Genomic DNA, 23,935 nt, shown 5'->3' with positions numbered 1-23,935 from the left:
TAGGCAGATACATATTTTCTGCATTGGCTTTACTGTGAAGTCCTTGATTTAATGGGCAAATACTCCATTCAAAGCATAACCAAACTAAAGTAAAAATTCAAAGCCCACGTGGGGCAAAGAGTATGAATACAAAAAGCCAAACATGACCATTTTAAGTTGCTAAGAGAGTCTTCCACATTGGAATCACTCCCAGAAATGAAATTTTAAATGAAATGGAATTGATGTAGGAAAGAAGAGTTGGCAAAATTTTAACATTTTTCCCCCATTCAGGAGGCAGTTTCCTAAGAGGGCAATACAATTACAATGGAAATCTAAGTCACAACTAAGCAGAATGTGAAACCCAGCACCACTGTGTGATTATTTTTATGAAATTATTTATAAAATCATTTTAAGAACACTCAAAATGTATTATGCCTGAACACTACATTAACACCGTATGATTTTATTAGGGGGTTTTGAATGATATAATTAATCAGGCTTTTATGGAAGAAAAGGACCTTACGAAGGTATGTATAACACTGATGGCTTGATGGAATTTGTTAGGGGGTATTCCATCTCTATATTTCATTCTCAAATGGTGGTTCACAAGAGACAATCATTACTCTTGGAAGTCTAGAGATACACTCATGTATTGTAAAGTTTCTTCTGGAGGAGCTGACATTTTCTATGTATTTATTCCCTTGTCCCTCAACTCCGACCCCAATTCCTTACTGGTTGAAGGAATTTGCTGACATTTCTCTTATCGATGCACCAGCTGGTTACACTGAATTGCTTTTTGTCTAAATTCAAGGACCCTTCAAGGCTTAGCACTGCAGGGGCAGTGCATTATATACAGTGCCTTTGCTAGTTTGGAAGGCAGGTTTCAGTCATGTGACCATCCTCAGTCAATTCCTCTTGGTCAACGCATTGTGGCAGATTTCTCATAGTGAGGCTGGAAACATATTTGAAACAGCAACTATCGTGGCATCATGCTTTTGCTCTAGCTAGCATGAAATTTCCACCAAGAGACAGGAAAGTATGTCTCGGGCCATCACTATGGTAAGGTCTTGTAGGTAAAATCTCAATGCCACCTATCTGGTAATGCCTTACTTAGCTTTAACGGAGAGCAAATACTAAACAAGTCATTTTGTAGGAAGTATACACCTTATGCAAATAATATGTAGCAATTTACAAAACTATTAGGTGATCAAAGCTCCAAGTTCAAATCACTTATTTAGTGTAACTTGCTGTAAAAGCCCCTTGTTCATTGGTATTGAAGTTAACAGGGCCTTTAGATAGTTACTGAATCTATTTATACTCAGAGAGAAGGGGCAACAGAGGAAGGGGAACATAGATTAGAAAATGGAAAGTGCCTGTAATCCTGTTTTATAACAAGCAAACTTTACAATGCCTTACAGGAATACACAGTTCCCTGGGTGATAGCCATTGTAAAGTAGCTAATTAATAAGATATATAAAGCCCTAATTAGAGAGCTGCCCCCTCAGAGTATTCAGAAAAATCTAATGATTCAAACAGATAGTACTGCCAGTGAAGCACTATCATCCATGCATTAATTAAATCTAGATTATAAAATTCTAATTCCAAAGATGTACATATGTAATTCAACTGGCTTCCAAGGCATCAATAATAAAAATAAAATAAAATTTATAAGCCTATCAAAACCTTTATCACATACCATAAATCTTTGGAACAGCTTTTGATCAAAGATGAAATTATTATCAGGAAAAAGTGAAGAACATTTGTATATTTAATAATTTAAGGTCTGAGAATAGATATTATAAAAGACATTAATTTGTCAGTATTTTTTTTATGGTCCTCTTCTTTGACTTTGCCACTATTTAGTAAGTCTGGTTCCATGCTAGAAAGTGAACATTTTAATGGCCACAGATAAATGTGGAATTTAATTACTGTAACTCAACAGCAGGCATGAAGCTTATCTTAATTCAAATAAAGAAACAACTCCATTTAAAAATAACTTCAACCAATGGCTTTTGCTAACTGTGTTTCTCTGGTGATAAACATTAGCATTGTTGAGTTTGGACAGATGCAACACTTTTAAAAGTGAATTGCAAACAATTATTTTTTTTTTGTGGAAGGCAACTACATTGCTTTAACTCGCCAACATATTTTAAATGAGTGCTCCATAAACAGCAAAAACACAATCACTTAATTATGTTTCAGTAACACTGGACTTGACCATGGAGTAGCCTCTCTGCAAAGGAAGCAGAATGTACTTGTACATCGGTATGTACCTAAGCAGAAGTTCAAGAATGTTTGGAAATCCCATAATAACCTAAGTCTACATGAAGTCGATTTCCTTTATATATAATGTCCCTATCAGTCTATCTGCATTAAGAAATCAAGCATTTGACAGCACCCATCTTTTTTTATTACTCTCCAATAAGCTTGCACAGTTACAATTCAGTGTCACAGTCCAATTTCTAGTAACAACTCCAATGGCATACGTTCCCGAAAACCCAGTCAGAATCTAGCATGAAAACACTTTTCTAGAAACTAGTTAACTGGACAGCAAGCAGTCTTCTTACTGGAACTATCAATATAAAGCAAACCAGCAGATACAAAATTTCTAAGACCTCTACAAGTTGAGATGCTGACCATGAGTTTTGAAACTCATCATTTCAATTCTTTCAACCAAACACACTGAAAAAAATAACATCTTTGTACTTGAAATGCAGATGCCTTCTAAAAAATATTTTGTATTTAGAGAAGAGTGCAAGCTGGGTTCTGGACCAAGTAGTGAAACTAATTGGCTTTGCCACTTCAGACCAGTATTTTTACCCTTTCATGCCCCCATTTACTTTTCTCTGGGATCCTAGAGTCCTGTGAATTCATCTCCCTAGGCTCCTTGAAAGACTCACTAGGTTAGAAGTTTCTTAAGGGAAGGATATTGTAAAATCTAAGCTGTAGAGTCTTACCATGCCAACATGCTTAATAGTAAAGAGTAGTAATGAAACAGTATCAGCATAATTTAATACAAATCATAGTAACTAAACCACTTAAAAGAAAGCCATTAAGGTGACTTAACCACTATCAAGTTATGTAACTCTGCAGATAATCTGTCTCTGGCACACAAGTAATCTCATCAAGTCTTCTTACACTCTTTATCTCTCTGAGTCTGATACTCTACTGCCAAGGTATTTCCAACAAAAAAGTGCAACACTTTTCAGCTCATGCAGAAGATGTGTTACCTAAATGATCAAAGCACAGACAACACTGTATAGCATTGTGGTTAAACACATGAACTCTGGAGCCAGCTGATTGGGGCTGAATCCTGGCTTCATCACTTACTTAGTGATCAGAACCTGTTACTTAATGTGCTTCAGTTTCCTCATCCAAATTCACTGATTTGTGTCAAAGTTTAAATAAGCCATTTCATATAAATCAATTAAATAACATGGGGCACTTAAAAATTATTCAACATATGTTGGCTAATAATCAAGTATTTTCACTTTGCCTAGTTCACCCGACCACACTGTAGAGAGAGGAGATGGGCAAAGGGACATACAGCTTTCTTCTACTGTGCCTTCTGATTTTCTCTGTAGCCTACATTGTAATGACTTCTGTAATTCTATGCAAATATTTGGAATTAGCTTTTACAGAGGAGGTAGGGAGGAAGCCAGAGGAAAGAAACAGTAAGTTTGTCATGTAGAACCTATGATTTAATGATACTCCTCCCCATTACTGGGCAAATGTTCCTATGCCATAAAATTTTATCTATTCTTTTAATGTTTATTTACTTATTCATTTTGAGAGAGAGAGAGACAGAAAGGGTGGGAAGGGTAGAGCAGAGATGGAGGGAGAGAATCCCAAGCAGGCTCTCTGCTATCACCACCATGAGATCATGCATGACCTGAGCTGAAATCAAGAGTCGGATGCTTAACCAACTGAGCCACCTAGGTGCCCCAATAGAACTTTATTTTGACTTCTCTCTTTGTTTACAGGACTGGATTGGTGAGCTTTCCATTCAGTGGGTTTAGCAAACTGCTACAGTCTGACATCATTATGATGAATGCATGACACTGAGCTCACATGCTATATCATCCCTAATTCTAGTTTCCATATGCAAAGAAATTTAATTGATTCCCATTTCCTGGAGGGTACCCCATTAATCCATTTAGGACTACAGAGAATTAACATTGCCTTTCAGTCTATGAGCTCGTAATGAATTCATGCTAAGGAAGGACACCCAATCCAGCCCATGTCATTCCAGTCATTCGCACAACATGACGGATGAGAGGAAAATCCTTGGTCTTAATTAAACCTGTAAAACTCCAAGTTGCACTCTCAACAAATTGATCTTCTTTAGTTGGTTTGCATATATCAGTAAAAGAAATTAGCATATGCTACCAGATCCTGCTTTTGCTATTCTACTCCTCCCAAATCTGAGCAATAAATAGCCACAGTATGTCTTAAGGGAATTGTCTTGAGGAATCTAAGGAAGCTATACAAATGTAGAACCTAGCAGACCAGAAATTCTAATTGGTTTCCATTAAAACAGTATATAAAGGATTGCATTCCTAAGCCTGCCATTTCGTATATTACTTTAATAGTGTATGGAAATTGCTCTAGTATTTTTATTCATTCTTTTATTCTTCAGCCTATGAATCGATAAATCAGTCACTGATAATATGCATTCAAGCAGCATCTGGAGGCATACAACAAAAGAAGAATAGCATAGCATGACATCTTTACCATTTTTAAACATCCCAATTAGTATACGCACAACTAAAAGACTCTTCCAAGCAGTACATAACTAAATGCTTTAAAAACTCCAGAGAATTTTCACGTGGATTTCCTTAAGAGAACTATCTGTAATAACCAAAAATTGGAAACAATCCGAAGGGACATCAACTGGCGAATGGATAAACAAAGAGTGGTACATCCATACAGTGTAGTATTACTCAGCCATAAGAAGGAGCAAACTGCTGATAAATGCTACAATGTGAGTAAGCTGTAAAATCACACTAGGTGGAAGGAGCTAGATGGGAAAATAATGTATGGAATGATTCTGTTTATATGAAATGTTCAGGAAAGAAATTTACTGAAGCAGAAAGCAGATTAGTGACTGCCTAGGGCTAGGGGTGGGAAGAGAGAGTAGTACCTACATATGGGCATAAGGAATCTCTGGGAGATGATAAAAATGTCCTAATACTAGATTATGATGATGGTTGTACTAAAAATGTATTTTAAAAACTCAATGATTTTGCACTTAACACCAATAAAATTTATGATATGTAAATGATGCCTCAAAAAGTTGTTCTAAAAAATCAGAAAGAAAAATTGCTATAGGCTGAGATGGAGTAGGAATGGTAAGTGGAGGAAGCTGATCTGTGCTGTGAAGGATGGGCAGTACTGAATAGCCCAAAGAGAATCGTTTGTATCGTCATATCAACCACTGGCGGTTGTCAAAATAAAGGCTAGAAAGACCCTTATCTTCTTCTCAGAACCACTCACCACATACACAGGATAGAAGTTTCTTGAGGACAGCCTCTGTTTTGTTCACTGCTATCTCTCAAATTACTAGAAAAGTGGCTGGCACGTGAGGGGAGTTTAATAAAGACATGTTGAATAATTCACAGACTAACTCTCCACGCCATATTGTGGGAAATCCATTTAGTGAAGTGATTTTTCCTATGTTTGAAAACAGTACATTGTGTTTGTTTGGTTGGTTTTTCTTTTACTCTTTCATTCCCTAGCAAACTCAACTGCAGTGTTATTAAAAGCAGAAAGCCGAACAGCCTGTGAAAAGGTTTCTGTTTGTAAGAAGTAATAATGGGATTTCCAGTTATTGTCCTCGTGCAGAAACTTAGGGGGCTAAAAAGCCTTTAAGGTTAGTCTAAAGAAAACTTTAAGACATCAGAGATGACACTCTAAAATTCGAATCACAAAGTTTCTATCAATAAAAAAAGAATTGATTCTCTACAGCTTAAGAAAAGAATCAATTGATAAACATTGTAGGAAACTTTAAATGGTCTCTGACTTCTAAACCCCAAAAGGATTGGGATAGCGGTCCTCTTCAACATAGAAATGATTGCAGAAAGCTGTTAGACGATGAAGTAATTTCAGGAGAGACTGGAAATGATGCATAAGAAACCTAATTTATTTTGCTTTTTTCTACAGCAGCAGAAAAACATAGCAATTACCCACTACATAGCTCACATCCAAATCTCATCTCTTCACTGCAATGCTAGCCGATTCTGGCCAGAATTACCCTCACAATGTTCATGACTTCACTTGGTCTGCTTAGATAATGAGAAAAAAATATTTTTTAAAACCCTTTAATTGCAGAATCTCATATTAACATGTGCCATTTCCTTCTCTGCAATAGGTCTAGCTTTTTCCTTTGTGTCTCCATAGCAACCATCAGAGTTCAGGTTGGGGATCATGCTGATGCTTTGCCTTCTACAACAGATTTTTAATATCCCTCTCACACATATCTTATCTCACCTATTTTAGTTAATTAGATACATAGATTATATGGTTATAGTTAGACTACAATATCTGGTTTTATAATATAAACTATAACATGACTATAGTTACACACTTATAGATAATTACATCTGTCTGGTTTTATGATCACAACCACAAATTTCATGGTAATAACTTTCTGATCCAGAATTCATGAACATCTACTAGTGAATGTCATTTCAAACCTAAACTCCTGAGGCCAGTTTTCAAGTTTACCTGCCACTACTTTTGCCATTACTATGCTATAACACCTTACTTAATATCCCAGTATATCTAATTCAGACAAGTAAATATGGTACTTATAAATTTTGCATATACAAAAAAGCCATTTGCAAAGAATAAAAAGAAACAAACAAATACAGCCAACACTCTTATCCACCACCCCACTGTACAAAACTCACAGTGTCACCATGACCTTCCTGTCTGGTACAGAATCCATCCCTTCCTCCTTCCATTAGAGGAAACTACTATCCTTGTGTTTTCTTCTTCTTTTTTTTTTAATCTTCTTGCAATTTTTCTTTTTTAATTTTATTATTTGTTTTCGAGAGAAAAAGAGTGCAGGAATGAGGGAGGGACATAGAGAGAGAGGGACAGAGAGAACCCCAAGCAGGCTCTGCACTTTCAGCATGGAGTCCAATGCAGGGCTCAAACTCCTGAACTGTGAAACCGTGACCTAAGCTGAAATCAGACATTTAACCAACTGAGCCACCCAGGGGCCCCCGAAATTGTGTTTTCATCATTGTTTGTTTTTCATTATAATTTACCACATACAAGTATCCTCCTAAACAATAATTTATCTTCCCATATTTTGCACTTCTGTTAATAAAATTATAGTGTATGTATCATTTTGAGAATTGCTTTGATTATTCAACATATTCCCAAGATTCATCAATTTTCACTGCTGAGTAACTATACCACCATAGGTTTACTCATCCTATCATGGGTACACTCATGTTTTTTTCCAATATATTTTTAATACAAGCAATGGAATCACAAATATGCCCAATTGACACGGATGAGTGCCACACACATGAGGAAGGAAATGGAAGAGCCAGGTTACAGGTGAGACCATCTTCCATTTAGGAGAGACTGACAAATATTTTCCACAGAGCAGGAAAGTCCCCTTGCAATGGTAGTAGATTATGGGAGCTGCACATTCCCAACTAAAATTATTACTCTCAGACTTCGTAATATTTCCCAACTTTGTGGGAGCAAATGCTTTTATTATGTGGGTTACAGTACATCTATTTCTGACTACTAATGGTGATGAGCCCATTCTCATATTTTCATTTGAAAAAGGTATATTTTTTCTATTTATCTATATCTTTTAAAATATTTTTCAACTATAAAGGTTTCACATCTCTTTGTTGGATTTTTCTGCTTCTACATTATTTTATCCCATCAATTTTTTTTTTTTTTTTTAGTTTATTCTGTTGCCTTAAGTTAATTCATGCATTTTCATCTTAAAACTACGTTACCTAAAAAGCTTAGATCACTGGGGGACTCAGTAGGCTAAGCATCTGACTTTGGCTCAGGTCATGATCTCATTGTTCATGGGTCAGAGCCTGGAGGCTGCTTCAGATTCTGTGTCTCCCTCTCTTTCTCGGCCCCTCCCCCACTTGTGTTTTTTTTCTCTCTCTCTCTCTTTCAAAATATACAAACATTAAAAAATAAAAATAAAAAAGCTTAATCATTAATTTTCACCTCTTCTTTTCTAATGTATGTTTCTAAGATGAAAAGTATCTGTCTAAGTAATGCTTTGGCTGCCTCATGCGTGTTTTCCTATGTAGAATTGCTACCACGGCCACTTCAAAATATGTTCTATTTTCTTTTGCCATTTCTTGTTTGACCTATGAGTTTCTTAGACATCTGTTTATTGATTTTCAAAGATATAAGGCTTCTCTAATTTTGTTGGTATTATTGACTTCTAACTCAATTGCATTTGGGTCATATTTATTTCATAGCTAATATGTCTTCAAATATTGAAAAAAAATGCATTCTGCAGTTTTAGGTGCAATGTTCTATACATGTTCATTAGTTGGAGCTTATAATTGGCTTCTTTAAATCTTCTATATACTTACTGATGTTTTGTCTGCTTGAGCTACCAAAAAATAAAACATATTTTAGTATCTCTCATTATTATGATAGATTTGTCCATTTCCATTTGTACTTCTATTTTTGCTTCATATATTTTAATATTATATATGCCTAGGGAATTAATCTTCAGGAAGGCTTTTAAAAATAAATTCTAGGGGCACCTGGGTGACTCATTCGATTAAGTGTCTGCCTTCAGCTCAGGCCATGATCTCAAGCCTCACATTGGGCTCTGGGCTGACAGCTCAGAGCCTGGAGCCTGCTTCAGATTCTGTGTCTCCCTCTCTCTCTGCCCCTCCCCTGCCCATGCTCTGTGTCTCTCACTCTCAAAAATTAATAAACATTTTTTAAAAATAAAAATGAATTCTATTTTGACTAATTTTAATTCAGACATTCCCATTTTGTTTTGAATAGCATTTATCTGGAACATCATTTCCATCTTGTAGTTTCAATAACTCTGTACCCTTATGATTTAGATGTGCTACAAAGTAAATAATCCATACCTTTCTTTAAAGAAAAAAACTTGAAGCATTTAGTGTATTTACTTTCATCTTCAATTAGTCATATATTTGGATTTATTTGTACAGTTTTTTCTTTCCTTTTCTCACATTTCTTATCTTTTTCTCCTTCAAACAACAGGGTCTGTTAACCATATTTTACTCTATATTTTTAATGTAATTACTTTATAAATCTTAAGATGCAAACTTTACTTGTAAGACTCTAAATTCTTATCTAGAATAATATAAGGACTTTAGAATCATTTAAATCTAGTCCCCTGTCCAATTTTTTAGGATACGTCTTTTCATTATTTGTTTTTCTGAGGTTTGTGTACATTCTCACTGGCTTCCAGCATAAAGTGTCCATATCCTGGAAAGGCAATGACTCTGAATCTCTTTAGTGTCTATAAGTCTGCAAAAAGAAATTGCCAAATAGAAGCTGACAACAGTTTTTACATAAGAATGGACTCTGCAAAGATTTTAGTTAGAATCAGGTAATGTGGGATACCTTAAGAGCAGGGAAAATAAGTGACCAAATGTGGAAGTTGGTCATCAGAGATCCCATGCTGTAGAGGCAAAATATGGTAATAAAGGAGTCACTTAATCTTCGTAGCAGTTATTGATAAAACACACCCTTAACAGTAAAGTAGTTTACAGTTTTCCATGATTATTATTTACAGAAAACATTGTTAATATATACCAATTACTGGCTATCCTCTCCCAATGGGCACTCATATTGCTGGAGTAAAGTAGGGCTATGAGATTGGCTTTGCCCACCTGACAAACTATGAGAAGTTGCCTGTATAGTTTCTTGTTGGAAGCAATTATTGCCTGGTCTCTGCCCCAGATTCTTTGACCAAGGTGGTGTAAATTTCACATGGTACACTCACAGAATGACGCTATTTCCAGTGGCTGGGACCTCCACAAGGCTGCATGGAGAACACCTAGCCTAAAGAGCTGCCAGACCCACAGCCAACCACGTAATCAGGGAATTAGCACGTGGGCCTGAGAATACTTGTTGCAGCAATGAAATTTAGCCACATCTAACCAATGCATTTAGCTTGATTCTCATCTTATAAGGCAACGCAGACTCTTATTTTTTCCCATGTTAGATATAAGAATATTGAAACAGCAAAATTATGTTGCTTTCAAAGATCATATTTAAAGTATCAAGATCTAGAAGATAACTTCCCTTATAATGAAACATATGGCATATATAAGCTGGTAATTAATTTATGAATGTATTATTATTCTCTTCAACATTTCACTAAAATATTTGTAATATGGAATATCCATTGTAACACTTACTTGGTACTATAAATTCTATTTCTTCTGACATAGCAACCCCCAGTTTATTAGAAGCAAAGCAGCGGTATTTCCCTTGAAAATGAGATATGTGCCCCTCATTTGGGATCTTAAATGTTCCTGAGTTGTTAGACACAATTATCCGAGAGTCAGAGAGATCAAAAGTCTTGTCATCTTTAGTCCACATAAATCTGTAAGATAAAAGAAAAGTAAATAATCCTGAAAAATGAAAATGTATTTCTTAATTTTAAAGTAGTCATAATCAAAAGCACAACAATGACAAAACCAAGGCAATTTATGGTTTAAGAAAAAAAGATTTTTAATTGGCTATATAATAGAATACAAAAAAAAAAAAGCCTTAGAAGAGTCTGAGAAATCTCACAAGCTGCTGTAGACTGAATGTTTATGTCTCCCCCAAATTCATATATTCAAGCCCAATCCCTTATTGTAAGCGTATTTGGAGGTAGGGTATCTGGGAGGTGCTTAGATCATGAGGGTGGAGTTCTCATGAATGAGATTAGAAGCCTTATAAAGGAGACTCCAGAAAGCATTTCTGCTGTCTTAAGTCATGTGAGGTAACAGCAAGAAAATAGTTGTATATGAACCAGAAAGCAGGTCCTCATCAGACACCAAATCAGCCAAGGCCTTGATCTTGGTCTGCCCGGCCTCCAGAAGTGTGTAACAAATATGTGCTTGTTGTTCAAGCTACCCAGTCTGTAGCATATTTGTTATAGCAAGGTGAAGGAAGACCAAGCCATAAAAGAGCTGTGACAGCTGAGAGAACAGAAATTGAAAATAGGTTTTGTTCTGTTCTTTTTGAAGCTATTTTAGCTTTTCCAACTGGAAAGGTATTTTACTAGTATTTCAAAGACTACTCCATACAAACATATAATGTGTCATCATGTGTGTATGTGAAAAGCTCACTCAAAATTAAACAAACAAGTACTATTAAATGTGGTATTTCCTAACATTACTTTTAGACATATTAGTAACATATTTGAGACCACAATGAATATGTAATTTTGGAAAAATTAGGTTTTCTAATTATTACAATGCTACTAAAGACAGTTTCTATGACTACATTATCTTCTGTCATATGATTACTGTATAAGTTACTCAATGATTTGAATTTTCTCCCTTTTATAAGCAAATTGTGCACACAACCTTAACATATTTATTTTTTGGTTCTTATCTAATATTTCATTAGGACAATCTCTTCAAAGACTGATAGACAAATAGCATAAGAAAATTTTTACAGTTGTTGATAAATGTTACAGAATTGTACACCAGAAAAAACCCTACACAGTTAAGTTCTCACCATAATATGTGACCACCATGTCATTTGTATGGACGAGGCTCTAAAAAGCCTTTTTTAAAACAACCTTATCAATCTAATAATGACTTCCCAACTTGATTTTAGTTAGCATTTCATATATGAATTACCCATGCAAACTGGGTAATGTTTTAGGACACCATATTATTACACTAACCTAGCTGATTATTCTCTCAACAGGATTAACAAACCTTCATGGCACACATATTTTTGTTGGGAGTACGCCTGCCCCCCACTCCACTCCTTTTACTCGTTTTTCTCTCTCTGTTTTATGTTTTATTGGCTTTACTTACAAAGAACACAGAGAATCTATTCTTTTAAATCCCAGTACGTTGACTGGGATTACTTTACATATACAGAATTAAACACTTCCACTTGGCAATATGCTACATCTTTTCATTCTTTGAAATCTTCTTTCCCGATCCTAGGCAGAATTTTGTAGTCACCACCCCCAATTTAAATCCTGCATAGGTCTTATTACATAGTATTTGATATTGTTTTTGTTGATGTTGCTACCACTAATTGTTAAGATTGCTAGATTTTTTCCTTTTGCTAGTGTGATGAAATATTTTTTCCTTCTTGTTTCCTATTTATTTTCTAACTGCCTTGCATGGACATCTAATTAAGGTTTTTTAAAAAGTATTATTGGCCACTTACTGTAACCCCTTTGTATTTATAAAAGCTTGTCTTTTGTCCAGGGAATGAATATTCTTGGGTTTTCAGATAAAATAACAAGTTACATAATAATAACAATAATAATAAATATTAATAATCATATTTTCTCATATGTATAGATTTTATTTTATTTTCTTACATAATTATATTGGACTTGGATCTAGGAAAATAAGAAATAATGTTACTAGCAGATTCTATTCTTATTTCTGAATTTATTATAAGTGCTAGTAGTATTTCATAATTAAACTCATTCTGATTACAGACACAGATAAATTTGATCATTAATAATATCTGACGATTGTGTATTATCTTTTGATACAATAATTCAGTTCATTAACATTAATATATATCATAATATTGATTGATCCATACTGATCAAGCCGGATGATCAACTAAATTCGTCTTCATTCCAAACAATTCTGTCCACATTTACATATATTGATTGAATATATTCCATTTGGTGAAATATAGATAATACTGATAATTTAACATGTTAATGATTCATTAAGAATGATTTTTAAAATAACATATTACCAGGCAGTAATCATGAGAGCCACAATACAATTTCAAATAATTTTCATTAAATATGTACCTTCTTAATTAATATAAAGGAATTAAGCAAATCAATAAATGGGTAACTTTGCTGACAACTTGAGAATCACCTACATTAAAATCTAAAATTTTCCCTACAGCTTCTCCCACCTCATTCCCAATACATCCACATTTCTTTCTCCCTTCCAAAGTACAGGAGGTATTTTAAAAATCTTTAATCACTGATTATGATCACCTACATTAACAGTTATTTAACTAATAAACTACTAGATAAAAATATACAATGCATATAGCATTCTGCCATCCAGGATGACTAAATATTTCTATGAGAACTTAAATATCAAGTAACGACCTATTCACTGAATAAGGTATGTGTCACATTTAAGACTTGCAATAATAACTATGTATACAATGTCATGTATAAATGTATTAAGCATTTGGCTTAACAAATGTTACCTTTCACTAAGTAGAATAAAGGATCCTTTGGGTTTTGACTGCCTTTTTCACTTGTAACATAAGGAATGACAGAATATTTCCATGGTGCCAGAGCCCATGGTAAGTATTTAACATAAGGTAAATCATTCAATGGTGAAAATAAATTCGACTTGCACAAGAACATATGTAAAATAGCCAAACTTTATCTTCATAGACATAGCTATCATTCTTTTGGCATGCTTACCTTAGTCACATGTAGATTTATACTCCAAAAAGCTTGTAACAGTCAGAGTACAGAGAAGTAAAAACACTGTATGCATTAAACAATGATTTGTTTGAAAGAATACTCACGTTGGTTCTGGATTTCCTTTAGCTTCACACTCAATCTGAAAATATTCATCAAAGGGAAAGGCAACTTGCACTTTTGACTGTTTTATGATGGTTGGAACCTGTTGAACTAAATATCAAAATAAGTATGTAAAGAACATGGTCTGCAAAAACTGGGTGAGGTTAATTTAGCTATAACAGAAACAACTGAAATACTTTGTAGGGGAGGCTGGCTGGCTCAGTCAGTAGAGTATATGACTCTTGAGTTCAGGGTTGTGAGTTCAATCCTTATATTGGGTACAGAGATTACTTAAAAATAAAATCTTGAAAAATAAACATGCTTTCTATATTGGTAGGTAAAAGAACTATAAAAGAGTGAAAATTACAGAACAAATTTCACTTCGTCTTTGAACATGTATTTAATTCATTTTTCTGAGGTGTGTACTCTTGGGTCATTAAAAAAAAAAAAATTCCAGTAGAGTTAACACACGGTGTTATATTAGTTCAGGTGTACAATACAGTGATTCAACAATTCTACGCATTACTCAGTGTTCATCGTGATGAGAGTACCCTCATCACCTATTACACCCACCTTTTCCCTCACCTCCCTTCTGGTAACCATCAGTTTGTTCTCTACAGTTAAGAGTCTGTTTTTTTTGTTTGTCTCTTTTTTCCCTTTGTTCGTTTTCTTTCTTAAATTCTACATATTACTGAAATCATTTGTTATTTGTCCTTCTCTGACAGTCTTTATTTCTTAACGTTTATTTATTTTTGAAAGAGATAAAGAGTGGGCATGTGCGTGCATGAGGTGGGGGAGGGGCAGAGAGAGTCAGGGACAGACGATTGGAAGAGGACTCAGCAAGCCCCATACGGGCCTGGAACCCACAAACCATGAGATCATGACCTGAGCTAAAGTTGGATGCTCAACTAACTGAGCCACCCAGCTGCTGTGACTGACTTCTTTCACTTAGACTTATACCCTCTAGATCTATTCATGTTATTGCAAATGGCAAGATTTCATTCATTTTTATGGTTGAGTAATATTCCATTACATATATACATATGTGTGTGTGTGTGTGTGTCTGCACACACACGTGTGCATACAAATACCACTTCTTCATCTATACCACTTCCTCCATCTATATCGAAGGATAATAGGAGTGCTTCCATAATTTGCCTATTGTAAATAATGTTGCGATAAACACAGGGATATACATATCTCTTCAAATTCATGTTTTTGTATTCTTTGGGTAAATATACAGTAGTGGAATATCTGCATCATGTGGGAATTCTATTTTAACTTTTTTGAGGAACCTTCATACTGTTTTCCACAGTGGCTTCACAAGTTTGCATTCCCACCAACAGTGCATGAGGGTTCCTTTTTCTCCACATCTGTTGTTTCTTATGCTTTAGATTTTAGCCATTCTGACAGGTGTGAGGTAACATCTCACTGAGGTTTAATCTACATTTCCCTGATGATTACTGATATTGAGCAACTTTTCATGTGTCGATTGGCCATCTGTACCTCTTCTTTGGTGAAATGTCTTTGTCTTCTGCCCATTTTTAATTGGATTATGCAAAATATATTTACTTTTAAAGAATACATACATTTGCTGCTACCATTTCATTTCATGTTGGCATATATGTTCACTTCATTTAATCCAGAATAAAAGAACAATTTGTAAAGCAGAAGAAAGACTGCCATATCATTACAACTTTAAAGTCTCTATTTTTAAATTATTGGCATTTAGTCTATTTGATGTGTGTATATATTTTTAACTTAGTCCAATCATTTTGACAGTTGTTTTTTACTTGTAGTGTTCTAAGACATTATAATTAATATACTACTTTTACTACTTTATTTATTTCCATTATTTTGTCATCACTTATTTGATAATTTTCTTATTATTTCATTTTTCTGTTTCCAGGTAACATGTACTTCCATAGATATCTTCAAGCATATAAATTTTTCCTTTATTGAATTAGTGACTTATGATAAATTTCCAGACATGGACACAAATAATATTTATTCTGGATATATTATGACGTCATTTCACAAGAGGACATTTATTACAGACAAAATGGGAGTACAACAGTTTCCATCATCCTTGCCACAAATGAACACCATATTTAAAAATGATAAAATATTTTGCTAATTTTACAAAGGAAATTATAACCTGCTCATTTTCTCTATTTTTATTTCTACACATTGCTTTTATTAATAAATGTTTTTCCCTAAGTTTGTTTATTATTTGTCATTTCCCATTTATAAATTTTCCTTTCACTATTACTGGGGGTCTGAGACTAGGTTTTTCTCCCTTTATGGAATTTAACACTAATAATCATCCAAAAAATACATAATGGCATTTTTAAATAGATTCTACATATTCAAGTACTCCTGGTCTTGTGAAAAACTTGGTGTGTGTGACAAGTTAAATAACCTTCAAGACAAACTTAAGGGGCGCCTAGGGTGGGTCTGTCGGTTAAGCGTCTGACTTCGGCTCAGGTCATGATCTCACAGTTCATGGGTTCGAGCCCCAAGACCGGCTCTGTGCTGACAGCTCGGAGCCTGGAGCCTGCTTGGATTTTGTGTCTCCCTCTCTTTCTGCCTCTCCCCTGCTTCTGTTCTGTTGCTCTCTCAAAAATAAATAAACATTTAAAAAATTGAAAAACAAAAAAGGAAAAACTTAAAAACTGGGCAGAGGACTTTGTCTCTCCTCAAGTGAGTAGCCAGATGGCATTTCAGAGAATTGTGTTTATAAAATAAATATATTAATGCTAAAGATACAAATATGGATCATGTTTTAAAGGGGGACACAGATTTATGTAAATGTCTACTATCAGGGAGCAGTCAACAGTTTTCAAAGTGATACATTACCATTTTAGTACAGTTCTTACGTTTTCTAGAAAGGAAGGGGACAGCACAAAAATCATAAGGAAGTGTGAAAGATTCAGCTGCAGGAAACTGACTTAGGCAAATATGTTTTAAGAAAAACAATTTGCACAAAGGCACCGAGCCTGAGTTTTTAAGTAATATTTCACAGTGGAGTTACAAATAGGACCCTAAACCCTGTGACATTTAGTCAGGCCCTGAGTCATTCTGTTTTTTCATTTGTAAAATTAGGGATTCAGGCTAGATAAATTGCTGGTAAGAATTTCTGGTCTTGGGATCCCTTTACATTCTTAAAAATTATACAAGACCCCACGGTGCTTTTGTTTGTGTGGGTTATATCTAACAATATTTTCCATATTAGAAATCAAAACTGAGAAATACTTAAAATGTTTCTTTATGAATCCATTTTAAATAATTGTATATGTTAAAATAAATACCTATTTTATCAACAACACTAAATATAATGAGGATGGTGGCAATGTTCTTACATTATAGCAAATCTCTTTAATATCTTCATAGAAGGCAGCTGGATTCTCATGTATATTTCCACATTCAATTTGTCACAAAAATTGTTTGGCTTAAATATATGAAGAAAATCTAGCTTTACACAGATAATGTACTTGGAAAAGGGTGAGATATTTTATCATCCTTTCTGATGATTGTGGACATTCCAAAATATACACCAGAACTTCACAAGTGGTAGTTTCTTAAATATTTACTACAATATGGAACCTGAAAGCATACCAATGAGCTTTTCGTACTCTGTTAAATGAAAATGTTTTACCCATGGGTTCCTTTTTAAAAAGATTTTATTTTTTAAGCAATTTCTACACCGGACATGGGGTTCAACCTCACAACCTCGAGATCAAGAGTTGCATACTCCACCACTGAGCCAGCTAGGCACCCCTATTCATGGGTTCTTTTTAATCCATGTATAATTTTGTAACATCATATGATAATCATTTGGGAAAAAGATACTGACCCTGAGAGGGCATTGGTCCTGTTTTAAGCTTTGATGGCCAGCCTAGAATAAATAATTCAAAGCTATTATTTCCAATTCTAAAAAATAATTTTGGCTTAATGAATCTGATAACTCAGTTTTACTAGTTTAGGGACATTAGCCCAAGTTTAGTCTTTATCCATTGGATATACATAAACATTTCAACAACATGCAAAAAACACTCATACCTTCAGTAACATTTGCCTCGTTTCTGACTGCTGCTATTTCTAAATAGAGCAGGTCTCAAGCTTATTGCAAATTCACATTATTTAAATTATATTACAGTTACAAAGGATGAGGGATGATGCACAATAGCAACAGTCCCTAAGATATCAGCTAATAACTTGTGAACAACTTGTTTATTAGAACATTACTCTTTCTTAAATTTGCTAAGGTTGTAAAGTCTCAGCAATAACTAATTACTCAGGGAATGGAACTAATAACCTTTGGGTGTTTATAAGAATATATATTCTACATTATAAATCCTTTCCTCCATAATTAGGCCAATTACAGAGATACCAGACTCGTTGACATTCAAATTGGATACCTGCCTTCATTGCATCTGCTAGTAACTGCTCTAGAGTACCGAAATAAATGGATAATATTCAGTTGTTCTGAAAACATGTCATTAATATTTTATAACAATTGTTGTCTAAGGACATTAGAGCATGAAAATGCATAAGCAATTGAGACAACCAGAATAAAAATGTGTGCTATGGATTAATATAAACTTTCAAATTCTTTACCACTGATGAACTAAATGAGAAAAGATGGAAATTTGAAAATGTATATTCTAAGAGAGTATGGTCAGGAATCTGAGTCTGAAATCTCAGGGCATCTTTGTTGCTACTGGGGCGGTGGTGGGGAATATAAGATTATTAACCCCTTTCTCACAAGGATCACCAAGCATGTTGCTCTTGATTTGGGACTGCACTCAAATCAAAAGAATCTACTGAAGATGAATTATTTCCAGCTCTTGAACAGAATGTTTACAGTGAGGCTGGTATATATTGTGTGTAGGCTCAGAGTACATCCACAGAACAGATAAGTGGAATTTCTTAAGAAGTAAGAATATTCAAAGAGAGACTTGACCCTCTGTCAAAGACACTGGAGAAGGGATTCTCACTTAGGGCTGAATTAATAGGGTAGGGCTGCCCAAAGTGTGTGATGTGCAACTGTTGTGTGAAGTAATTTAAGGCAGCCCTCAGAAAAATGGTTTAAAAACACATTATATTATACATTCAGAGACTTACTTCCTTTTCTATTCACATTCAGACTGGGTAATTCAGAAGAAAAGTTTTAGTTCAGAGTTAGCACTTCTCTTAATGTTTATTCAGCTTGCTGAACTCGTCTAATTGTCTAGAACTTAGATGATGTGCGAAGATCATTTCCAAAGCTAAGATTCAATTAAACAAGCTACACCTCTTGTATTATAAATCTCCAAATCACATATGGAAAAGACAGCAGGGATAATACAGGAAGCATATGGATAAAAATATCTAAATAACCTCTCAAGGGTCTTTTGTATCCCACGTCCTTATAGCACAAGACAAATTCCCCAAATCTCTACATTATGTAGCTGATACAGTATCACGTAAACTGCGCTTGCAGATATATTTTTTAACCAATGTACGTTATGATATACATTTCCATAAAACTACTGACCTCTGGATATGAATTCACACTATTGAAGGCTCTACATTTTCAGAGTTGATATCATCTTATGTTTTTAGTTGTATAAAAATGGCTTTTTAATGTTTTCTGAATTGACTGCTTTCATTCTTTTCTTAATGTTTATTTACTTATTTTCAGAGAGAGAGAGACAGAGTGAGAAAGAGAAAGAGAGAGAGAGAAAGGGGGAGAGAATGAGTGGGGGAGGGACAGAGAGAGAGGTAGGCAAAGAATCCCAGACAGACTCTGCAGTGTCAGCACAGGGCCCATCCCATGAAGCATGAGATCTTGACTTGAGCCAAAATTAAGAGAAGGAGGCTTAACCAAATGAGCTATGCAGGCGCTCCCATTGTTTTCATTTGTAAATATATGATCATTTTGAAAAAAAAGATACCAAGTGTATTCAGTTTCTTTTTATCATAATTGGTTTAATACCATTAATTTCTGAATCATAACACTCCCCAAAATAAACTAAACCTAGAAAACTAACAGCTGTTGATAATAGTGAAGAATATCTTTGACAGCAAAACACCTGATCTATAGGTCATGTTTCTTGTTAGGTGACAAGTTTGCATAAGAGGCAAAAAGCCTGAGCTGCAAAATAATTATAGCAAGCATCCAAATACAAACCATCCAAATTTTTAAAAAGACGGTGATGAATTCTGATGACAGACTGCGGGAAAATAAATAGAAATATGATAGAAAAATCACATCCTCAATCTACAAGTATTCTACTTAAAAATGAAAATGCAAATGAAATCCCATAAAGTAGGTACTGAATGCTGTCACTTTACCTGAAAGTGGTATTTCAATGGCTGTGGAGAATTTGAACAGGAAACAAATTAGAGATATGATTAATCCTCTTCCACCTATCTCCATTGCTCTTCAGGAAGGAGGCAACTCAGGAAGAATGAAAATTGTAGTGTCTCCTTTTACTTTTGGTTTAAAGCTGAGGAGAGTGCAATTCACCTGGAAACCCAAAAAGAAACAGAAAGACATATACTTTAAGCTCATATACTCTGAAACAACAATATAGTATAAATAAATGTTTCTGTTGCAATAATTTTCCCTTTGATGAAACTGTTTTCTAGTAACTCCACATAATGTAGTTTTGCTACGTGTTTTTTTGTGTGTTTTTTGTTTGTTTGTTTGTTTGTTTGTTTGTTTTTTAACAAAGTTGGTATAGGCTATACTGCAAACCACAGGCCATTCCAATGAATTAGGTTTTTCAGCCAGAGGAGTTTTTTGCTTCAAAGCACTCAAGGAAACTCGAATGGGGGTGGGTGTCAGGGACTTTGAGGATAAATTCATTATAAGCCATTTTGTTCAAAATGTGGCTCTTTTTCAATCAATTCTTTATAGCAGTTATCTAACCCCATTTGAGTCATTTATGAAACATCACAAATTTACTCTTTTTCTGGCAAAACAACTTTTCACATGCAAGGTTATGACACTAATAAAAGGTGAACAGCAAGATATAGGGAACGGAAAAATGAAGGACACATGGACAAAAACCCCAGCCACTTTAACTAAATTTCACAAATTTGGGGTTTGCGAAGCGAAAATAATGTCTTCATTTACTTTACATTTAAGCAGAATGTTAATACGCTCCATACTGTATAGAAATAAACACTAAAAGGTCAATTTTCCTTTACGTTCTCATACCATTTCAATTTTTTTTCTGAAACGCTGTGATAGTAGACATCTAAACACTGTTTATAATGCAGTTTTAAAAATAAATTTGCTCAAAATGTGATTGTTCTCCAGATGTATCAATTTCTTTTTCCATAAAAACAAACTATTACTGTATTTATTCACTTAGAACTGGTGCAAAGAAATTAATGAACACAGAGCCAGACAAACTATCAAATCTATATTTAATTCCAAGTATATAGACTTTTTTTAATGTTACCTCAACTTTTACCTGAAGAGATCATGCACTGGCATCTTTCATATATGCATAGTATAAAACACTATACATTTAAAATAGTAACTGATGCTGCTGTTCTGCTGTTTTATTCATAATTTTGAAAATCAGAAAATACAAAATCCCGTTTGTATTTTAATTTGAGGAAAGTTATGTTGATTACAAAGGAAAAAGCTCCCATCCCACCCCACCCACTTGCACCACAAAATATTGAATTAGAGTAATGGCTTTACTCTGCGTTTTCTTTCTTTTTTTCTTTTTAAAAATTTTTTTTTAATGTTTATTTATTTTTGAGAAGGGGGGGAGGGGCAGAGAGAGAGAAGAAGACACAGAATCACACATAGGCTCCAGGCTCTGAGCTGTCAGCACAGAGCCCATGCGGGGCTCAAACTCTCAAGAACTGCAAGATCATGACCTGAGCCAAAGTCAGATGTTCAACTGACTGAGCCACCCAGGCACCCCTACTCTGCGTTTTCTGATCTCAATTGATCCATCTATAAAAATGGGAACTGGGAAAAAGTTATTTTTGTGTAGTTCAGAAAATTTCCCCAAATGAAAAATAACTTACATTGGTGATAGAAAATATTCTCAAATGTATCATTGCATTGGCACCTACTTTCTTGATAAAATGAATTATTCTCATCAACAAAATGTGGAAAATTACTTTATTTATGAAAATCAGAATATTGCCTAACTATAAAAATTGAGTTCTGTATATTTGTACAAAGGTGGGAGATATTGAACCACATAGCTATTACTAAGATGAAAAAACAAGAAAATACTAATACCTTGTCCTTTGAATTTTCCTTTTCCTTCTCTCTTCTTGAAATACTTTGATAAGAGTCATCTCAATTCATTATTTATGCTTATATGTCACTCTTTACCTATAATCTATTACTTAATATTCTGTCCCATTAATATTCAATGCTAATTTCACTAAGAGCATTTCATGTATTTGTTTAATGATCTTGTCCTCTGTTAGTAGGGACAAAGGCTTTCAAAACCATGATGATTTTAGGCGACCATATTTCCATATTCATACATCACACTATACTGAAACAGAAAATAGAAATACTAGATGGCCACATAAGTGACTACAGGCTCAATTTCCATTAATTCCTGATTTAGGCTAGTGAGCTCAATGGTGTCTAATTGCCATAGTAAAATAACTTGCAGGCACTAATTGTTCAATAGTGATGATCTGACTTAGGGAATTTCAATGGTTTTAACTACATGGTCTTGATGAGAGAAATTCTCTCCCATAACAGGATGCCACATTGAACCCTCGACTTAAAATAAGGCTATAAATTAAGAGACATAACAGTAATGACACCAACAGTTTCTAGAATATGGAATGGTTAATTCTGTATCTGACCTATTCTCCTGCAGGGATTAGCTTCAATTCACCAGAGACTTCGATGTTAAGCGGTTGTTAGATAAAAGTCATTGGAAGTTAAAATGTGACTCCTTGCAGGCAAGACTCCATTAAGTGATGATGATAGCCCCAAAACAGCTTTCATATTAAAACAGGAATGCCAGTCATAATTTCATTGTCAGAATGCAAAAGGGCATACTATTTAGTAATTATGCTTTGCAACAGTAAGGTAGCAATAACATTATATTACCATTTATCTTTCTTCAAAGAATGTTAACCTAATGCCTCACATCAGGCCTCAAAGATAAAGGCAATTATTGGAACTTAGGGTAGAAATGACAGTAAGACTAGAAGAAAATAACACTAGAATATTTTGAGGCCCAATCACATAAAGCTGATGGCTAATTGCTTATATTAATGACGTTAACTCAGATCCAAAAAAGAATCAATGAATTTTCATGGGTTTAATTTTACTTCTATCCTAGCTCATCTTTGGGAAGAAGAAAACCATCTCTGACATCTAACTCAAAAGAATCATATATGGTGTCATGTAAAATTGACCCTTCTTGACTGCCTTAGCTTTTAAAGCATGACAGGAGGATAAGGATTAAGCACACAGGGGTGCCTGGGTGGTGCATTCCATTGGGCATCCGACTTCAGTTCAGGTCATGATCTCATGGTTCATGAGTTTGAGCCCCGCATCGGGCTCTGTGCTGACAGCTCGGAGTCTGGAGCCTGCTTAGGATTCTGAGTCTCCCTCTCTCTGTGCCCCTCCCCCACTCACACTCTGTCTCTCTCTCTCAAAAATAAAGATTAAAAAACAATTAAAAATAAAAGAACACACTGGTTCTGGGACAGAACAGAAACATGGACAGGCATGTTCCCTGTATGGCCTAGTTCTAATTCAACAGTAAGGAAATCAAGTTCTTTGCTTCCCCCCACATAATAGCCTCTAATACACATACATCATTAATATTACAAAATGACCTCAAAGATCCCTCTTATGTTTTTAAAATAGCTCCACTGTGGTAAATCTAGGAACAACTTACTCTCCTAACTTCAATTCATCTTCTGCTTTAGGGAATGGAAAACGAAGTTGGCTTCTCCTATGTCCATTCTACCTCACCTACCAAGTACATGCAAAGATACTGGGGCCCACAGGTCAGCTAATAGGAGACAGTGATGTATAGTGAGGGCATAAAAACATGAAAAATGGAATCAGAATATTGTAGGCTCATAAGCCATCACTTACTACTGATGAGGGAGCATATGGTGGGCTGAGGACAAAGTGCAAGCTAGCACATCCGTGTGTGTGTGGGATGTGTGTGATATTCTTCAGGCACCCCTGGCTGCCCAAGGACA

At 34.8% G+C, this 23,935-nt stretch overlaps 1 protein-coding gene across 11 annotated transcripts in view; it reads right to left on the bottom strand.

The window, feature by feature from the left end:
• Positions 1 to 23,935, bottom strand: part of CHL1 (cell adhesion molecule L1 like) — a 199,854-nt gene that overhangs the window by 59,149 nt on the left and 116,770 nt on the right. For all 11 annotated transcript variants that reach the window (XM_060631573.3, XM_060631571.3, XM_060631579.3 and 8 more), the window contains 3 exons: positions 20,066 to 20,240; positions 13,732 to 13,837; positions 10,389 to 10,576 (listed from right to left, as the gene is read on the bottom strand). In XM_060631573.3, the coding sequence (XP_060487556.3) occupies positions 10,389 to 10,576; positions 13,732 to 13,837; positions 20,066 to 20,150 (379 nt within the window). In that variant the 5' untranslated portion in view covers positions 20,151 to 20,240. The remainder of the gene's footprint in view (positions 1 to 10,388; positions 10,577 to 13,731; positions 13,838 to 20,065; positions 20,241 to 23,935) is intronic.

Source organism: Panthera onca, chromosome A2, assembly GCF_046562875.1.
Source record: "Panthera onca isolate mPanOnc1 chromosome A2, mPanOnc1 haplotype 2, whole genome shotgun sequence".
Taxonomy (NCBI): domain Eukaryota; kingdom Metazoa; phylum Chordata; class Mammalia; order Carnivora; family Felidae; genus Panthera; species Panthera onca.
The sequence above is the reverse complement of the archived record's forward strand: the minus strand, read 5'-3'. Positions and strand labels throughout refer to the sequence as shown.